The sequence below is a fragment of the Scyliorhinus torazame genome, chromosome 22, assembly GCF_047496885.1.
Source record: "Scyliorhinus torazame isolate Kashiwa2021f chromosome 22, sScyTor2.1, whole genome shotgun sequence".
Lineage (NCBI taxonomy): Eukaryota > Metazoa > Chordata > Chondrichthyes > Carcharhiniformes > Scyliorhinidae > Scyliorhinus > Scyliorhinus torazame.
Window position 1 is genome coordinate 95,497,150 of NC_092728.1, and position 21,727 is coordinate 95,518,876.

General features: G+C 41.8%; 1 protein-coding gene across 1 annotated transcript in view; it reads left to right on the forward strand.

The window, feature by feature from the left end:
* The window catches only part of gpr107 (G protein-coupled receptor 107), a 132,079-nt gene extending 114,702 nt beyond the window's left edge, over nt 1–17,377 (forward strand). The window contains exon 18 of the mRNA XM_072488662.1: nt 14,866–17,377. Within this exon, the coding sequence (XP_072344763.1) occupies nt 14,866–14,962 (97 nt within the window). The 3' untranslated portion in view covers nt 14,963–17,377. The remainder of the gene's footprint in view (nt 1–14,865) is intronic.
* The last annotated feature ends 4,350 nt before the right edge of the window (nt 17,378–21,727 follow it).

A 21,727-nucleotide genomic window follows, 5' to 3' on the forward strand; every position in this document is an offset into this window, starting at 1 on the left:
AGTAGCAGTTGTCTCACTAAATGTTTCAGTGCAAGATTAAAGTTATGCTTTACCAAGTATAACCAGAAGTAAGATATGAAATTATCAAATAAAATGTAATATAAAGAACAAAGAAAAGTACAGCACAGGAATAGGCCCGTCGGCCCTCCAAGCCTGTGCCGACCATGCTGCCCGTCTAATCTAAAATCTTCTACACTTCCGCGGTCCGTATCTCTCTATTCCCATCCTATTCATGTATTTGTCAAGATGCCCCTTAAATGTCACTATCGTCCCTGCTTCCACCACCTCCGGCAGCGAGTTCCAGGCACCCACTATCCTCTGTGTAAAAATAAATATCTCATTTATTTAATGATATGGTGATTTTTCACATATCTTTTGATGTCCCGAAGTGCTTCATATAGTGTGAAATTTCAAAAGCAGTCCCAGCAGCTATGTAGGGGAGAGCAGCAGCAATGTTATGCACACTAACACCCCATAATGAACAGTGAGGTGAAGAAACAGTTATTCTGTTTTTGGTGGGATTGAAGGAAGAATGTTGGCCAGAACAACAAAACTCTTTTGCGAATAGTACCATGGAATTCTTAACCTTCATTTGCTGAGCAGGACAGAACACATTTCATCCAAGTGATGACACCTTGAACAATGAAGCACCCTCACAGTACAATGATGAAGCAAAATATAACGAATGAATGGTCAAATGCTGAATAGATCAGAAAGTTAACATCTTGAGCTGTGCCTGAAATATTAACTTCTGTCACTCTTTTAGCTGTTGATTGAACTGTTGTACGTTTTGGGTATTTTCTGTTTTAAAACCTCTTCTTGTTTCCCTACTTTTCCCAGTATAATTCTCTATAAATGCACAACCATGCTGCAGCTGTAGGTTTAAAAGTCTTGAAACATACTGCCGCCCTTCAAACATTTGGGACTAGATTCTCTGAGCCTCCGCGGCAAAATTGCGGGGGCGGAATGGCCGTTTACCCGGTCCCCGGAGAATCGCTCGCGCGCGATCTACACAGCTCGGCTACGGGGCCATTAACAGATTGCCCCCCCCCCCCCCCCGCGATTCTCCACGCAAAATGGCCGAATTCGCGACGGCGTTCTAACCACATATTAGCTGTTGGGAACCTCGAGTGGCGGCTGTGGACAGTCCGCGGCCGTCCTGGTGGGGGGTGGGGGATCGATCACTGGGGGGGATGGGGGCTCATGGACTGCGAGGGCAGCGATCAGATAGCACGGATCCGCGGGCGCGCGCAATCTCGGGAGGGGGGGGGGGGGGCCTACATTTTTGATGCCGTTCTGCGAGAAGTAGTCTGGGGCCCTGCCAGCCCCCTGCAGGTAGGAAAATCGCTCAGGACTTTCTTAAGGGAAGTCCAGAGTGAAACACCAGCGTTTTTACGCTCGCGCGGGGACAGAGCCCCATTTTTGGAGAATCCAGCCCTACATTTGCAAACGCTGGGGTGTGTTTATTGCTGGTTTCTTCTGACCTCAGGTGGGAGCTGGTGTCTCCAACCTGCAGAGAAATTTCTCCAACATCGGATTTACTCTTAAGTGACCAATGGATCTGTCTTGGAATAATTAGTCTCTAATTGACCTCATTGATTGAGCCTTGTGGCCTTAATTTAAAAAAAAAATCATCTCTATTTTAGCAGTAGAATAATATATTGTGCACTAAATTATATGATGCAAAGAAATCAATACTCATGTCCTCCAGTAAAAATAATTTATACGATTGATCTCTCCTGGTGTTGCATAGTTTGAGTATAATGATTAGCAAATAATTGGACCAAGATACACATATTCAATTTGTTTCATATTTGGAAGTCTTATTTTATATTTAAGTTATAAATGATGTGTTATAACCTAAGCTACCTTCCAGCAGGCATGGTAGCACAGTGGTTAGCACTGTTGCTTCACAGCGCAAGAGTCCCAGATTTCATTCCCAGCCTGGGTCACCGGAGTCTGCTCGTTCTCGCCGTGTTTGCTCCGGTTTCCTCCCACAGTCCAAAGATGTGAAGGTTAGATGGATTAGCCATGCTAAATTGCCCTTGGTGTCCAAAAAGGTTAGGTGGGGTTCCGGGGATAGGGTGGAGGTGTGGGCTTAAGTAGGGTGCTCTTTCCAAGGGCCAGTGCAGGCTCGATGGGCCGTGTGGCCTCCTCCTGCACTGTAAATTCTATGCCTTTTGTAATTATATCTTCGTGCCAATGATGGTGCTGCCACTGGTGTTTTTTGGATTAACATTCACCTGAAGAATTGCTCAATCTCTGACTTATCTTTCTACTTCCCAGTGTAGCTTAACACTCTTTCTAAAGTTTGTACAACACAGCAAAAGCTACACTCTTCCCTCTCTCTCACTTAAAGCAGACTAAAAAAAACTACTCCATATAAGCCAGTAAAAATTTTGAAATTTATATTTTTGTTTTACAAAATTATTAAAACTTCAAGCATTTATTACGGCCATTAAAATACACCGAGAAATTTAATTGGTAAATGTAATTATGTTATCATAACTTTGGCATGAACTGAATGGTCTTCTCTGCCATAATAATTCTCTCACTCTTCATTTATTTGAATGTTTTTACTTTGTTTAAATCCTTATTTAAGTCATTAGAAATTTGAGCTAGAGAGAAAACACAGTCGGCGGAATGTTGATTTTACACAGGATTGTATAGGATAGGGCACAGAAACGGATTGTTCACTGCAACAAGTCCACAACAGTGTTTATACTTCACTCGAGCCTCCTCCCATCTTTCCTCTTCGAAATCTATCATTGTAACTATTCCCTTCTCCCTCATTTGTTTATCTAGCCTCTCCTCAAATGCACCTACACAATCAGTGTTAACCACTCCCAGTGATCCTTCTGAACTCCCTATTTGATTTCTGGTTATGCTCTTTCCCACAAGTGGAAACATTCTCTCTGTATCCATTCCCTATCAAAACTTTTCAGAATTTAAACGACCTTTATTAGATCATTCCTCAACCATTTTTCATGGGGAAAGAGACCCGGCTTGTTCCTCCTTGTGTGTATACCCTCACATTTCTGGTATCATCCTTGTAAATCTTCTCTGCACACTCTCCAGTGCCCCCATATCCGCTTTATAATATGGTGACCAGAACTGCACAAACTACCCTAAAGTGTGATCTAACCAAGACTCTGGGCAGGCTCAGCAGAGCGTCCCTATTTTTCAATTCTCTCACTCTGGAAATAAAACTGCGTGCTTTGTTTTTTTATTGCTTTGCTAACCAATTATGCAATTTTTAGTGATTGATCCTTTTTTTTTCTACTCTCCTTAGACTGCACCCTAACTGAGCTCCCTATTCATCCATCCAAAATATATTGGCTCACATTCAACTGTGCTGAAATCCATTTGCTCAATTATTTGCCCCTCCTGCAAGTTTATTAATGTGCTCTTGTTACTTGTTGCAGTCCTCCTTGGTTGACTATGCCCCTTAGGGTGCCGCTTAGAAGTTGTGTATTTGATTCCAAAGTGTAATTCATCAATATAAATTGTGAATAGCAGTTGCCCCAACACTGATCCTTGTGGAACATCACTTCCCAGCTTCTGCCACTCAGCACACCGGCCCTTTATCCCACAGTCTGTTTTGAAGCCAGTTAGATGTCCATTCTGTCACTTGTCCCCAGACTCCATATTCTTGACCATATTCAATAATTTACTATGGGGCTTAAACAAATTGCGACAGAATGTTTGTATTTGAATTGAGTGATTTACTTCTCCCTCTCTTGCTATCAGATAACTAAAAAAAATTGTGATTTTCGCCATGGCATTTGAGTTTTTAACATCATAAATGAACAGCTTTTACTTCTGACCTGTGAATCCAAGCCGATCTTTACTTACAGCAACTGGTGAAAGTGACATCAAAAACCAACTCCAGACCAAGAGCTGATCCTGAACTGTGCTGAGAGCAGAGTTGTAGTTATATGTCCACAGACCTGTACAAATTACTAAGTCTGTCAAACACAATGAGGGTGCAAGCAGGGGCTTAGCTGTCAGCTGAGAGTACAGGAAACCATTTTCTATGTCACATTGTCTTCACAAAAGAATATTACAGTAAATAATAAATACCTAGGAAGTGAGCGTAAATCTGCAAACTCACCTCAGAGCTGAGACAATGTCCTAAAAAAGAGTGAAGCTTGACACTTGTAAAACTTGTTGATTACTGTAGCATTTCCAAATTGGATCATTTTAGTGACAAATACTGTGTAGTTAAGGGTTTTTCAAACTGGGGGTCGTGACCCATGGGTGGGTCGCGAGCAGGTGTCGAGAGGGTCGTGGCATTCCCGATTGTAGGAGGAGAAGTGCCCAACAGCCCCAACCAGCTTTAAGAATTCCGTCCGCAAACGGCTTTTAAGTTGAGAATGTTGGCCGCGACCAGCTTTTAAGTTGAGAAAGTTGGCCGCGACCGGCTTTTAAGTTGAGAACGTTGGCCGCGACCGGCTTTTAAGTTGAGAACGTTGGCCGCGACCGCCTTTTAAGTTGAGAATGTTGGCCGCAACCAGCTTTTAAGTGCGAATGCTGAAATCTTCCCACCAGATGCGGTGGCAGAGAGCATGTCAAGCACCCAGCACATAAACTGACGCCAAACACCCTGGACATCCGTGCTTTGGGCGCAAAAATCATACAGGAGAGATTCTCTATTTTGTAGCTGCCAACAAACGAGCAAGAGGACTGTGAAGTGCTCAAGATGGGTCATTTTGGAACATGGAAGAGAGGGCCTGAGACACAAGCAGGCCAGGATCTTTCAACTGAATCTGCTGGAGGGAGCTTCTCAGGAGAGTCCGCAGCAGGACAAAGCTGTGCTGGTGTGAGCTGTAGACTGAGCTCCATGACCTCTGGTGAACAACCCATTGAGAAGAAACTGAAATTGGGAACAAAGCTGTATAAAGTTGATTTCTTGAGGTATGGTTTTGTTAATTGTGCCAATGCAAATCAGGATGCAAAACCCAAGTGTGTTATATGCAGGGAAGTACTGGCAAATGAAAGTTGGATGCTAACACTATCTTAGCTTGCAGACATCTTTTCAATTCTAAATGAACTGAACATCAAATTGCAAGGAAAAGATGATGATTGCTTTCGGCACTCTGAAGAAATATATGTTTCCCAAACGTAATTGAAAGTTTGGCAAGTGCGAGTACACAGCCAAAACTGCTACATGTTCCCCACGCTGCTACAACACAGAGAAGAAAACAGTGTTAGTAAGGGAACTGTCAATAGACTGGCAAGCCTTATTCAGTTGCATCTGGCTGTGCTGATCAACAGTTTTTGTCACTACCTTCCAGAGTAGTTTCAAATTTTGAAAGAGAAGAATTGGGTGAAAAATCTTTTAGAGTTTGAGACCCCAGAGTCAATTATTAACTTACAGCTGACTCCAAATGAAGAGACTGAACTTTTGCGCCTCACCTGTGACAACACACTGAAAACGCGGCACAAGTCCATGAGACTGTCAGCATTCTGGAATAGTGTCTCCGAGGAGTATCCAGTGCTGACTAAAACAAGCAATGTGTTGCTATTGCCCTTCACAAAGACCTACATGTGAGAGGTTGGATTTTCCGACCTCACAAAGATGAGGACAGCACAAAGGAATGGGCTGAACTCTGCAACTGATATGCGCATCACCCTCTCCTGTGAACCTGACTGAAGTGAGATTGTGAGGACCAAGCAGGCTCACCTGTCGTGTTAAAGGTAAGCAAAAATGGTGTTTTGAGAATGTCGGCTAGCATGGGTAATTCGGCTGTTGGTAAAAGTGGTCCCGGGGAAAAAAGCTTGAAAAACACTGGTGTAATTCGTGGGTTGGTTTTATTTTTACTGGAAATGGCTCTTTTTGCCAGAAACTATTGGCTAATGTACTTCATATTCCTGATGCACAGTAGTGTTCATATTGAAGTATGGTCAAGTTTATCTGGTTATGATCAACAGTTGGGCCAACAAATGGGTCACTGTACTATCATCCATATGTCATTTTTGCTCATTTTTAAGTTTACTAGTTACTGAAATTATAAATAATTTTCTGCTCTTTTATCTCTGCATTCTGAGATCAAATCCAGGCCAAACAGGGATTAATGAGGGCCATAACTTCGGTGGAGTGGCAGTCACAATCGGATTGCCATTCCACTCCTAGTTACATACACTAAAATGCAACCGCATCTATGTCACATTCCAACTCGGTTGGTGCAGAATGAAAAACTTCAGCACCATGTCTCTCTTTTCAGCAAGATTCACGTGCCATACTACCAAGCGATTGTTTTTTAAAAATTATTATTTATGACGTACCATTTTTAAAGCCTGAATTCATGGAAATTTTACGCTCAAAAACTAGAAATTAATACATTTCCGGCACAATAGTGATGAAAGTCATGAAGCTTTTTTTTTAGAAAATATTTTATTAAGGTGTTTAAAATGTTAACAATTTTAAACATCAGGTTTCAACAATATAACCCCCCCCCCCCCCCCCAGTAACAAACCCCAGCCAACGTGGCTTACACAAAGGGGACCTCCTTCCTCAGCTACCTTTCCACTGGTTTTCCTGACCTTACTCGACCTCCCGTGCCTCCTTTTTCGTCATGAAGCTTCTGAGGGTCTCTGCGACATGTTGGCCTGATGCTGAACCACAAGAATCTTTATCACTGCTAAGTTCATGTTCACCTAATGGCACTATGGGCTGTTAAGTAATGGGTTAAGAGACATTGCAATTAGTTGTCTCATTTATGTTAAGTATCCATTAATTGACACTGATATGTAAAGGGGCTTCAGATGGCCTCTGTCAGGTGATGTATAGTGAGAGTTTTGTGCAAAGGCTGTTGGAAGGAAATAAATGTGTTAGGTGAAAAAGGAACAGAACTTTGGACTCTTCATATCACAGCAACTAAAACGTCTAACAATTGGTAGCAGAGGATGGTAGCTGTGTAAATGTGAAGGGTTGAAAGATACAACTTTTCCAGATCAAACCAAGGAGTGAGTGAGAAAAGAAAAAAGAAAGGGATATATGGCTGAACCGAGAATAAAGGTGGCTGGATATGACTATCCTCCCTTATTTTCTGAAAAGGAATTGTACGACCAATGGAGAAGTGCAGTAGTTATGTGGACTAAGGTAACTGCTTTGGGAAAGTGAAAACAAGGTATGGCATTGGCTCTTTCTCTATCATATGGCAGTAAAATCCAAAACAAAGTGCTTTCTGAGCTGGAATTGGAAGAGTTAGACTCAGAAGAAGGTCTGGAGACTTTATTACAATATATGGATAAGATTTATAAGATGACTTGTTAAGTGCGTGTGAAGCGTGTTCGGATTTTGATCAGTTCCAGAAAATGGAGGATATCTCCATGGAAGACAACATAATGGAATTTGGCAGACTATATAAAAGGCTGCAGAAACACAACCTGGAATTTCCACAGTCTGTGTTGGCCTTTAAATTACTTGACTGTGCTAGAGTGAGCAACATGGATAGGCTCCTGGTTTTGACAGGAGTTCAGTTTACTGATAAGGATACCTTATTCGAACAGATGACAAAAGCTTTACAAAGGTTTCTGGGGAAATATTCGATTCCGATGGCTCTGATGACCCAAATAGGTCAGCCTGCAATAAGGCAGACTATGGAAGATACATTACTAACAGGATGGCGAAATTATATGGCTACGAACAGGGCTCAAGACTATATAAGGAGACCGAGACAAAGAAATTATGAAGACAGAACCCCAGTTAGAACCTACAATAGGAAGTTGAACCCCAGAAATGCACGGGGCATGATAAATCGATGTTTTCGATGTGACTCTCAATACCATTATGCTTTCAACTGTCCAACTCGTTATGATAGTGTTTGAAGCGACACATGACACGGAAGATGAAAAAGATAGTGACCAGAAAGAAGGCATTGTCCTATTGACAAGCAGTTTTACGCCGGTAATGAGGGTGTTGGTTGCAAAATCCTTCAACTGTGCTGTATAGGACAGTGGCTGCACATCTACTGTGTGTGGAATTGACTGGTAAAATGTTACCTGGACTCTCTGAATGCTGAAAATAGTAACAAGGTTAAGGAATCTGAAAGTTCCACAAGTTTCAGGTTTAGGGATGATAATACTCTCAAGTCGCTGAAAAGAGTGGTGATCCCTTGCAATATTGCCGGAGTGAATCATTTCATTAGCACGGATGTTGTATCAAGTGAGATACCTTTGCTTCTGAGCAGACCGTCGATGAAGAAAGCACACATGAAACTGGATATGGAACAGGATAAGGCAACAGCTTTTGGAAAGACGGTGGACTTACAATTTACACAGTCGGGACACTATTGTATTCCATTACTGAAAAATAATATTTCAAGTAGAGTGGTTAAGGATGTGTTAATGGCAGTTGAAAATGGGACTTTAGCTGATAAAAAGCTTGTGGTATTACAACTGCAGAGGCAATTTGCACATCCTTCTCCTCGGAGGCTGAAAAATGTATTAAAGGATGCAAGGGTGAGGGATGATGACTATACCAAACTGATAGAACAGGTTAGTGACCGCTGTGAGGTTTGTAGGAAGTACAGAAGGACACCAGCACGACCGATAGTAACCCTACCTTTGGTCAGGGATTTTAACGAAATTGTGGCCATGGACCTTAAGATCTGGGATAAAACAAATAATATATTTATTTTGCATTTTGTAGATTTAGCAACCAGATTTAGTCAATCAGCGATTGTACGAAGTAAAGAAAAGAGAGTAATTCTGGATCAAATCGTGGAAAAATGGATAGGGACAGGAATGGGTCCACCGGCAAAATTCCTTACAGATAATGGGGGAGAATTTACTAATGATGAGTTATGGGATATGTGTGAAAACATTACTTGAGTTATGAATACGGCTGCAGAAAGCCCATTTAGTAATGGTGTCTGTGAAAAAATATCATGCTGTCATCGATGACGTGCTTCGGAAAATTTTGGCAGATCGACCAAATTGCAGGCTAAATTCAGCTTTAGCATGGGCAGTTCATGCAAAGAATTCATTGCAGATGGTTGGGGGCTATAGTCCTTATCAATTAGTGTTTGGTAGAAATCCTAAAATTCCGTCCATTTTGGATGACCAGCCTCCAGCTTGGGAGGGGACTACAATTAGCTCTGGTTTTGCTGAACATTTAAATGCATTACATAGCAGTAGAAAAGCTTTTTTGGAAGCAGAAGTCTCTGAAAGAATTTGCAGAGCTTTAAGACATAACATACAGCCATCAGATGCCATTTTTCAGCAAGTAGGCATGGTATACTATAAGAGAGACAATTCTAATGAATGGAAAGGCCCAGGGAAGAGCATAGGCATAGATGGCAAAACAATTATTTTGCAACATGGTAATCAAACTGTTAGGATACGTTCATCAAGGATAATGGGTACAGGTTACAAATTTTCAACTTTAGACAGAGCAGACAGACATGACGAGGAACCAGAGTCATCTGGTACGCATGTGTTACAGAACTATGAGGACCAATTAACTGATATAGACAGGGTTTCTGTGGAGGAACACAACAAAGAGCAAAGAAATGTACAGCACAGGAACAGGCCCTCCAAGCCCGTGCCGACCATGCTGCCCGACTAAACTACAATCTTCTACACTTCCTGGGTCCGTATCCCTCTATTCCCATCCTATTCATGTATTTGCCAAGATGCCCCTTAAATGTCACTATCGTCCCTGCTTCCACCACCTCCTCCGGTAGCAAGTTCCAGGCACCCACTACTTTCTGCGTAAAAAACTTGCCTCGTACATCTACTCTAAACCTTGCCCCTCTCACCTTAAACCTATGCCCCCTAGTAATTGACCCCTCTACCCCGGGGAAAAGCCTCTGACTATCCAACACTTCTGATGAATTAGCACAGGCCATTTTTCCGAAAGGGCAACTGCCAAAAGTTGGTACAAAAGTGACATACTTGCCTGAAGGTCAATGGAAGGATGCAACTGTTGTTAGTAGAGCAGGGAAGGCCACTGGAAAGTATAAACATTGGTTGAATGTACAGCATTCAGGGGAAGGAGTCAAGACAATGGATTGGGAAAACAAAGTTCAAACACGGAGGGCACAGAAACACAGTGCCAGTTCAGATAGTACATCGGATAGTGAACAGGTCCGCAGGAAAAGGTTGAGAACTATTGAAAGGACATCCCACAGCAGAAGGGAAAGATCAAGCAGGAGCAGTACAGAACGAGATACTAGGCGGGAGAGGGGACGTAGTTTATCAAGATCTCGGAACATGAGTAAGACTACGAATACTAATAGGAGTAGAAGCCCACATGCACGTGAGATTTTGGTGGTTTCTAATAAATTAGATGAAAAAGTTATCAAAGATGCCAAACAGCAAGAACTGCATAGTTAGAGTGAATTTGTGGTATACACGGAAGTACCGGATAGGGGACAAAGAGCTCTATCCCACAGATGGGTTTGCACGGAAAAGGTTCTTCAGAATGGAACTTGTAAGGCAAAGGCCAGGCTTGTGGCAAGGGGATTTGAAGAAAACTTAGAAGATCAGGATTTAAGGGTAGATTCTCCTACAGCAGGAAAGTTTATTTTAAAGATCTTCTTGGCTCTATTAGCCACAAAGGCATGGGAATGCAAATCTATAGATATTAAAGCTGCCTTTTTGCAGGGGTATCAGCTCCAGAGAGACATTTTTCTCCGTCCTCCTAAAGAAGCAGCTAACACAGAAGGGGTACTCTGGAAGTTGAACAAATGTGTATATGGATTAAATGATGCATCTAGAGTCTGGTATTTTTCGGTACGGTCAGTTTTGTTAAAGTTAGGCTATTGCCAGTTGAAAGCAGATCCTGCAGTGTTTTATTGGCACTATAAAGGAAATCTTTCTGGCATTTTTATGATGCATGTCGATGATTTTTTGTGGGGTGGGACTAGTGATTTTGAAGCTTTTGTAATCTCTGGTTTGAGGAAAGAATTCAGGGTTGGAAGTCAGGCTTCTGGTGCATTTAAATATATTGGACTGGAAATTGGACAGACTAAGTTAGGGGCAACTTTACGTCAGCAATCTTATTTGGAAAGCATCAGCCCAATAGCAATTAGTCATCGCCGAGTTTCACAAAAAGACGCAATGGTTTCAAAGATCGGAAATGAGCAACTGCGAAGTTTAATTGGGCAACTGAACTGGTTAGGTAGACAGACTAGACCGGATGTTGACTAGACTAGAGTTTTGATGTCTTAGAGTTGAGTACAAAAATGAATGATCCCAAAGTGGAAGACCTAATAAGAGCAATAAAGCGTTGGCCAAACTAAAAATGCAGGAGTGTGTTTTGAAGTTTCCGGTTTTAGGTGACCTTAGGCACTTGAAACTCATAGTTTATAGTGATGTGTCCTACGCAAATTTATGTGATGGGGTTTCAAGCGCAGGAGGTTTTATAATTTTCCTTTTGGGGAACAATGGTAAATGTTGCCCGCTTGTGTGGGAAACAAAGAAAATAAGGAGAGTGGTAAAAAGCACTTTGGCTGCTGAGACGTTAAGCCTTGTAGAGGCGGTGGATATGGCCTTTTATATAAGTATGATATTGACAGAAATTAGGGGATTTGGGTAATATACCTATTGACTGTCACATTGACAATAAATTCCTGTGGGAAAATGTGCACTCTACAAAAAGTGTCAATGAAAAGAGGTTACGGAAAGACATTGCAAGTTTGAAGCAGATGTTGGACAGAGGGGAAATAACAAAAATTAAATGGGTCGACAGGAGCTATCAACTGTCAGACTGTTTTACGAAAAGAGGGGTGTGGTCACAGAAACATTTGGATATTGTTAATGAAGGGCGCTTGTTTCTGTGACTTTTTTTTTCTTTCTCATCCAAACGAAAAAAAGGGGGGGACATCATGTGTGTTTTTGAGTTTGTTGAAATTTTGTTTTCACATTATTATTTTTCTCCAAGGAAGGGGAGACTGTTAAGTAATGGGTTAAGAGACATTGCAATTACTTGTCTCATTTATGTTAAGTATTCATTAATTGACACTGATATGTAAAGGGGCTTCAGGTGGCCTCTGTCAGGTGATGTATAGTGAGAGTTTTGTGCAAAGGCTGTTGGAAGGAAATAAATGTGTGTTCGGTGAAAAAGGACCAGAACTTTAGACTCTTCATATCTCAGCAACTAAAACGTATAACATGGGTGAACCTCCATCACATGAACTGCAGCCATTCAAGAAGGGGGGGGGGGGGGGGCACTACCACTTTCTCGAGGGCAATTAGGGATGGGCAATGAATACTGGTGTGTGATGAATACTGGCCTATGATGCGCATACCTCAAGAGGAAATAAAGAAAGTTTTGCTCCTTGTCAAGCACCTAAGAAGTGTGCTGTGTTTAAAAAAAAAAAAAATTAGTAATTTTTTTTAATCGTGTCGTGTCCGCCATGGCATGCATAATGGGTAGCACCTTCACCTCTGGGTCAGAAGGCAACAGGTCTAAGCTCCACACCAGAGAAACTAGACCATAAAATCCAAGATGACAGTCCAATGCAGGACTGAGGGGGTGCTGCACTATCAGGGGTATCAAGTATCAAGAGGTATCAAGATTAAACTGAGGCCCATCAATCTGCTCTCGTAGATGTAAAAGACTATTAAGAAGAACAGGTGAGTTCTCCCCATTGTCCTTACCAATATTTATCCCTCAATCACCGTCACAAAACACTGATTGTCTGGCCACTGGAGTGTTGCTGTTTATGCGATCTTGCTGTGAGGAAATTGGCTGCTGGGCCTCCTACTTTATGACAGTGACTGCACCTCAGCACTGCATTGGCTGTAAAGCGTTCAGGTTGAGAAAAAACTATCAAAATGCAAGTCTGAGTGGAAAGATTTTGTCGTGCCACTAGACAATACACCAGATTTTGCCTTAACGGCATTTCTTGAAATTGACCAGAGAGGTTCCTTTGGGAGAGCTACAGGAGTGGCACCAAGCCCTGTGTCACCAAATGCAAGTACGAGATGCTGAAACTTTGCTTCTCCCTTTCCCCACAGACAGCAAATACATTGAATATCTTGCTACGCCAGGTTGCTTTCAAATAACTCCTGTCTCTATGCTATAAGAATGGGATTACGAGAAGTCGGAGAGTAAAATTTCCAGTTGCATAAGAAGGATGGCAAAAGGCAGAGATTTCACTGCATTTATTTTTGCTTTAAAAAGCCCCTGGACTCCAGCTCTGTTTAATCATTTTCACCTCTGTTGTGCTGAGGTTTGTGAAGATACAGCAGCAGCTGTCTTATGAAGGACAACTGGGACATGCCTTTGGCAGATGAGTTGTGGACTATTCGTGTCCACTGACTGCAGCCTGCCACTTTTCTTGCTGGCTCGCTCTTCACAGTGCTGCAGGTCCGTTTGAGCAGGAAGCACTTCTTTTTGTGGCAGGCCTTAACAGACTAAAAGGCCACTCAAATTTAGCTTTTGGGTGTTAATTCCCGAGACTTCGCATAAATGCTTTCAAACATATTGTATACCCTATGATTTAAGCTGGCAGTGTAAACATTAATAAGTACCACTGTAGTACTCAGTCCTCTTGATCTAATTGATCTCCTGTTGATATTCATCCTGTGAACTGGACTCTTGTCTGCAGCATTATAATGAACTAAGCAGCACTTTGTTGAGCACTTGAGTAATGATTGTAGAGATGGACAGCTGTTTTCTTTAGACTGTGTATGTTTTACATAACTCTGAATTTTCTTTATGTTCCGTAGTTTTGGGGATTTATTTTCCCTCTCTTAGAGTAATTTTTGAATCGTACTATTTCCACGACCTGAGGACTGATTTACCTCAGCTCTAAAGTGGATATACTAGAAGGTGACCAGGTCATTGAGTCTATATTGGTTTGTAGTACTCACAACAGTAACTGATATTTGCAATGACACGCATTTAAAGTGAGTTTCAAGGATTCTATGCCAGGGTGGCAAATTGAAAAGGCTCCTACCTTGGGAGGGGTGAAGAGACAAGAATGGAGGTATGAGAGCTTTCCTTTGTTCCTGCCCACTAGTTGAGAGAGAACGTGCTTCCCATGGCCACTGCCGGTCTGCTTGAATTGGGTATCCAAGGCTGGAACATAAGAATTCCAAGCTTAACAAGTCCCACCTTTCTGACTGAAGGGGGATTGGGGTGGGAGGGGGATGATGACACAGCAATTGTGAGGACAGCTGAACAGAAAAGCAAGAGAACATTTTGTCAAAGCATGGAATGTGTAGGACTCCCTCCCAAGAGGCTCTGACATTTTGGTGTGGCGCTGAGTCACAAGACAAAAACAACTGAAGTTGAATCATTGGCCAAATGCTGGATTCTCTTTTGTGCTTAGCATTCACTTCTCTTCTTTGTCATCTGCCTAACATATTCTGTAGGAAGAGTACCGTGGCTTGTTGAGTTGGAGAGCTAGGCCAGTTACTACAGTGACTGGATCACTGTTGAGCCTCTGGTCTGTGAATGGTATACCACCCAGGGTTCTAACTCAAGAATGCTTTCTAGTGATCCCAGCTAAATATAACACATTTGTGAGCGTTGGATGAAGATTTCATTCGGTATAGCCACAGTAACCGCCTGGTCATGAACTGGTCAGGCTGGTTTAGCTCAGTGGGCTAGACAGCTGGTTTGTGATGCAGAACAAGGCCAGCAATGCGGGTTCAATTCCCGTACCAGCTTACCCGAACAGGCGCCTGAATCTGGCGACTAGGGGCTTTTCACAGTAACTTCATACTTGTGACAATAAATGGTTATTATTATTATTACTCTCTGTTTGAGCTCACACGTGCAGAATTACTTGGGTGAGGTATCCCAGAGCTGCTGCTAACCTAGGGGACAATCCCCTTATTTTCTGGTGGTTTGTTTAAATCTACAGTGGCAGACAAGTTGAATGTGTTTTTTTTTGTTTGCAGAGTGACTACGACTGGAATCATGGAAGGAATAAAAAAGGTTAACCAAACATCCAATGGCCCCGCGGAACAGAGAGGAGAGCAGAACAGAGTGGCATGATGGGCCACTGACTGAGGAGTGTAACTTGAGTGCTCTGCCTTCTTTGCTCTGTGTGGAATATGCACAGAAAACACTTGATTCAGAGCTCAGAGAAGTGCTTCTGCTCCAAAAGAAGCTCCGTATTTTGTTAAGAAAAATAACATTTTTCGCCAAATATTTGCAATTTTCCAATTGTCTGGTGCACAGGACACCATTTGGTGCCAGAGTTGCTAATACCCACCCTGATTATCTGTTTAGCTCAAACAAATCTAAAAGTAGTTCCCAGTTTATGAGGCTTTTTAATCCTTATTTATGCAAATTAATTAGGGTTGCATGTTTCCTCTAATTCACAGAGAGCAGGTACAGTTTCTGTCAATATATTGATGCAAACTTCCTCCATTGACCTGTGCATATTTTAAGGCTGAAGACAGACCCTGTTGTAACTCTGTGGCCATAAATGCAAACTCCAGGCTGCAGAACACTTCATTTCCTCAATTGAAGTTGTGATCAATTGAATTTTTCTGAGTCAGGCACAATGTACAGAATGGGTTACAGAAACAGAGCAGGCCATCGTTTGCAGGAAGAGGGGGAGATGAGTAGTACGACTTAGATCAGACACAGGAACGGAGTTTGTCTGTACTCTCGGGTAAAAGCATGTTCCATCAAGAAACACTGAGTGGGAACTATATTTTTTGTTTAATTTTGCATTCCACCAAATGATAGTGCAATTTTAAAATTATAATTATTAACTTATTCATGACTAAAGTTACAAATTATCACTTGCACAGCAGTTCCTGGATTTGGGGTGAAACTGATGTGCTCCAAAGTGTCTATTTGCTCCAGTCTCATGTGTGATTGAGCCAAACACACCAAGAATATCCAAGGTTAGGTCCTTGGTCTGAACATAAGTGAGCTGATTTCACAGAAGGCCAATCTGGTCTCAGCAGCTCTGGGCTGGGGGAGGAAGTGGAGAAAATCATCCAGGAATTGCCCCTCTTCCTTGTTGTCCAGTTATGACTCCTCCTATCAAGTGTGTGAGAACATCAGATGAAGAATGGCCACTTGTGCAATGTGCCAGTAGCAATCAGCATTGTGAAACTTGGTCCCTAGTACAAATAGACAATGTCAAGACAAGAGAAAATTTATTAGGAAAGCCAGTACTACAGCTGAATCTCATGTTTCTAACTGTGCAGCATAGTCAGACCACAGTGAATGAGTTAAATGAATACTGAAAATTAAAATGGTCAGATTTTAAAATGTAATTTTATACTACAATCTTCTGAAAATTGAATTTAAAATCAGTCTTACTGCGGTTTGTGACTCAGATCCTCCACTCCTTCAGCTTCTGGTACTTGGCTTCTATGTTGGTATTTCTGTGCAGCTCTTGGATTGCTAAGTAGTGTGTAGGAGTAACATCGTGAGGCTGAGTTGTCAGAAATATGCTGCACAGAGCAGTGCGGGCTCATTGCATTCCATTAGAAAGGCTAACGTACGAGGCACACTTGCGTTGAAAGCTTTAGCGCACAAATGATACAATCCATGTGTGTTGCAATCTACAAACTCGGGGGATAGAATTGAAATGTTATTTACAAACCAATTATGTGTGTTGCCCTTTTTACTTTTGATTTTTTTTCACTTTTCTTTCTTAAATGTATAGTTTTAGCTTGTTTTGTGAGGATTTAAAAGTTGGTCAGACCACTTGCTGGTGCCCGTCTTGATAGTACACAGCAGTGGGCAGTCCTTCTGTGATTTGTTCGATCTCTCTTCGATTTCTCTTCTCACCTCTCTTCTCACCTCTCCTTCCCCTTTGAGCGTGCTCCAAATTGCCCTCGAAGCGGAAGATCCCTGGATGCTGCAGCTGTTACCAGAGTCGTGCTTCCAACGGCAGGAGGAACAAGGCACCGCGTGACCTCTTTGCTGCAGCATGTCGCTATAATGTCACATTCAGTCTATAGATTTCTCCGCTCAATGGGGGATTTAGATACTGAATTCTTACAGATTATATTCCTATGGCAGGCAGCTTCCTAGTCATTGGCAGGCAGGTTACCAGTCATTTAAGTATGTTCACCCCGCCTACCCCTTGTCCCAAGGGATTTTATACTGAATAATTCTCTAAATTGTATGTGTGTATTTAACAAAATGTCTACCCCCGCCCCCTCACCCATCCTGAAAGAATCTTCCTGAACCCCCTCACTGATCGCTGCTCAACGTGCCCATGAAATAATATGCCATCATCCTCCAAAACTTGATTTTCAGTTGTTGTCTGTAGTATTTTAAAGGGAGAAGATTGGGTAGGTTCCACCATTGTATTGTCTTAGATCCTGGAAAAGCATGATGTGGAGATGCCGGCGTTGGACTGGGGTGAGCACAGTACGAAGTCTTACAACACCAGGTTAAAGTCCAACAGGTTTGTTTCGATGTCACTAGCTTTCGGAGCGCTGCTCCTTCCTCAGGTTCCTCCTTCACCTGAGGAAGGAGCAACGCTCCGAAAGCTAGTGACATCGAAACAAACCTGTTGGACTTTAACCTGGTGTTGTAAGACTTCGTACTGGAAAAGCATGAATAGGGAAGGAGCTTCAAGAGTTTTGGTAGGGGAAAAAGGCAGCAGATGTTCTTGTTTTGAATTCTCTTCTACGTGTGCAGTTCTTGATCCCTGATATCTTTGTGTGTGAACTTCTTTGATTTAGTCACTTTTAAGTACATGGTGCATTAGTGTAGGACAATCGTGGATTATTTATTGTAAGTTAGAGTGTGCACTCTGTGACCACTTGATTAGAACTGGATTTGGTGAGGATCCAAATGAAACTGAATAGGACCAATACAAAGCATGATGATATATATTTCACAAAAGAACTTGAATCTTATTTTATACTAGCACTGGATTAGTTTAATGAATTAGGTGGATTCCGAAGGAAAGTTGAAGAATGTTGCATGCAGGAAGAAAATGGTTTCTAAAACCATGAGGTAGGATCTCAATGGTACCATGTGTAAGTACACTACCTGGTGTGGAACTGAACCAAATGGGCAGTCTTCATATGAGATCAGATAGTGAAGTCTGAGCTTGAATCCCAATTAGTGCCATATTAGTTGATCTCAGATGATGCATTATAAGTATTACAATTGATTTCAGTTGTCCCAAATTAGGGAGAAGGACAAATCAGTGAAAGAGAATGTGTGCACATTTGTGAGCGTATACCGTTAGATCCCAGACAGGGATACGGAGTGCATAGTGCCTCCCGCCCATCATTGGTTCATAATTAATTACTATGTTCATGTGAAGGTTAACTACAAGTTAATGGTGCCTAGACACATCAAGGCCTTTAGAGAGTTGGGAAGCAAATGGAAGCAGTGTAAAACAAATTAAAGACATTCCATCTGCTAAGACCGAGCTAATGAGTTGCTGGACCTGTTGTCTGATATTGCATTCAGTAATTTCCTAAAACAAATAATTGTTGCATTGTGGCCATGTCCATTTGTAAGTATACTTGTGAGGCATCAAAACAGGTTACTCTATTTGTACCTTTGAGGATTGGTAACATTGAGTAGTGAGATGTACTGTTTGTAAATCGTGTAAATTTTTACTGTTAAAATTTAATTCCAAAGTGTTATGGTCATCCTTTGTTGAATTTTAGATGTGTTGTAATGCTCCATCGCCTTGTGATGAAGGTTTCTCCAATTTTAACATTCTAGCTGAACGTCTTTCACATGGTCACCCACTTAATCTATTCAATTCACTGAGAAGTTTCTCAGCTATAGGGAAAAGTACAATGCTCATGTTTTCTGTTGGTTTATAGAAAGTTCTGTTGACTTTATTTTTTTTTAAATTAAAAATTTAGAGTAGCCAATTATTTGTTTCAAATTAAGGGCCAATTTTAGTGTGGCCAACCCACCTACCCTGCATATCTTTGGGTTGTGGTGAGACCCATGCAAACACAGGGAGAATGTGCAAACTCCACACGGACAGCAACTTGGGGCCGGGATCGAACCTGGGTCCTCGGTGCCATGAGGCAGCAGTGCTAACCACTGCGGCACCATGCCGCCCCTATTTGGTTTTTTTAAATAAATCTTAATTTTATGCCATACATGAGCTTCCTGAAAACTAGTGAATAAAAGTATCACCCAATGTTGCACTAAATCCCAGAGTCAACACCCCAGTCAGTTCTCTGTTTGATGATCTAAGTTGGGGATATATGTATGGTTGGCTCGCGCACTCGTGTGTTAAGAGGCGTAAAATCTGCCAATGTTTCTCTTTTTGAGCAAATTTACGTTTGTTTGTGTTAACACGAGGTGAAGTGAAGCTGTGATGGACCCAGTTGTCAAAACCGACTCGGCTGATGCATCCATAGTATAAGGTCACTTGGGTCAGAGTACAGGATGATAGACGATCCCCGTGAAGCCATACACCATCATGAGCCAGAACCTTCAGAAAAAGGCGAGAAAATTGAGAAGGGTAAACTTTTTAATAAGCTACATAGTGAATTCCCTTATTAGTCACTATTATGAAAAACAGTGTTGCCCAGCTTGTCAGTTGTAGTAACTATCAAAGGGAGGGAGTTGCAACTCATCAGATGACTTGCAAGTAATAGGTCGACTTATTTTTCAAGAGTATTCTAGTTTTTTGGTCAGATGTAAGAGCAGAGTACAGTTGATGGATTTGGCTAACTTCACCAATTATCTGCTTCATGCTCACAGAATGTGTCCTCTGAACTCGCCCCCTAAAAGTAAAGTGGGATAGTCAGAGCGGACAGCACAATGGTTAGCACAGTTGCTTCACAGCTCCAGGGTCCCTGGTTCGATTCCTGATCACTGTGCGGAGTCTGCGGGTTCTCCCTGTGTCTACGTTGGTTTCCTCCGGGTGCTCCAGTTTCCTCCCGCAATCCAATGATGTGCAGGTTAGGTGAATTGGCAATGCTAAATTGCCCTTAGTGTCCAAAAAGGTTGGGTGGGGTTACTGGATTATGGGGATATGGTGGAGGTGTGGGCTTGGACGGGATGCTCTTTCCAAGGGCCAGTGCGGACTATATGGCCGAATGGCCTCCTTCTGTACTGTGAATTCTATGATTCATCAGAGTGCATTACCAAATGGTGATGAATTAAATGGTTCAGACAGTGTCAGAAATTGCCCCATGATGGATAAGTTACACTGTTGCATTGTCATGTGTTCCTCTTGCCATTTAATGGTTTTCCACTAATTAGTGTTCAGAGAGAAGAACTTTCAACAAGACTGGGAAAAACTGAGTTTGAAGTGGGCTCTCGCAGTCATCGTGTGAGTCAAAGTCAAGCGTTTGAACTTATAAACCAGAGCAAAGCATGTAAGAAATTATTTCCCACTGCATCTTTAGTGCTTTGTCATCATTTTACAATAAGGCAGATGATTGATGAGTCTACAGCAGACAGTGTTATTTTATGACTAGTGTTCAGAAAACAATTTAACAGCACAATCTGACACTTCTCTTTCTTTACATATTATGCTATACGCAAGAATCTCAGGGGCTGACCTTTTGTTGGTTTCCCTGGCTTTTCACCGAATATCTCCAATGTGTAATTGATCACAAAAGGATCAATTTTGCAGCTTTAAAATTTCTGCCAGCTCCCATGTAAAACCTGTTGGGTTGTTGCAATTCCGTTGAGAGAATTTTCAACCACATTGCAGGTATTTAGAACTGATGCAGCAAATAGAGTTTCTATTTTTCTTGTATTATTTTATCGCAGGATTGATTTTTTTCCCCAAAGGTGACATTGCATAGTAACAACTTGAAATCAGCATTCTTGTTTGTATGTTGCAAAGGGCAATCAAAGTAAGCTGATGCATAATGAACAGTGAATGATAATTAATGCGGACGGTTTGGGGAGAGGGCTCTGTTTGTCAGGCGTTACCCTCGGTGATGTTGAATAATTGTTTTCTCGGATTGAGATTTGTGTTGAGATTTTTAGTCAGGCGTCGTAACTGCCGAGTAGACAGTGCCCCAGCTTGATGTAGTAGAAATTATTAAGAATATCCAAACTAAGTGGCCTGTCAGTATAAGAACGTTTGGTTCCGTATTAATATTCTCACCTAAGATATCACCACAAAAAAAATCTTAACATTTACAAAACACATTAAAAGCACGATCGATTGTATTTTGCTGCGGTGCCTCAACAGTTGTAGCAACACGCAATATCTAGGTATGCATATGAATTATGGCCACCAGAGAACCATCTGAATTATTTCCTGATATGAGTTTATGATTTCAAGTAAAAGGGAGGGAAAATTAAGTGTGGAACAGCAGTGTTGTGCCAGTTTTTCCTTTCTGTACGTTGATTCCACTGTTGAACCCCAGGAACACTTTGCTACAGGAATCTGGGTGGACTCTCAGTTTGAAAATCCTGAATCCAAGATGAGTCACAGTGCCACTTTAGCTTGAGCACAGCAGGAGTTGGAGCAAGGAGAACAAATGTGGTATGAGTTGGAGACACAGTGACGTTGCTGTCCAATGGCGCAGAGTAGCGAAAGGAAACAAAGTATATCTGAGCAATGAGGAAATTCAAATCAGTTAATATTGAGATATGAATATTGCACCATTAATTAATTCCAGATCTGTAGGTGCTCAGAGACCAGTTGCAAGAGAAGATGGGTTTCTGCATTGAAAACACGAATGGATTGAAAAGAAAATGATCAGGAATATCAAATAGGTTACTTGTTTTATCTCCTCTTCACCAAATAAATCAATTTTTTGACTCAATGCACCATTGATATCTTAAGGGACCTATTTAAAAGAAATATTAGGAGCACATTAACATAGATTA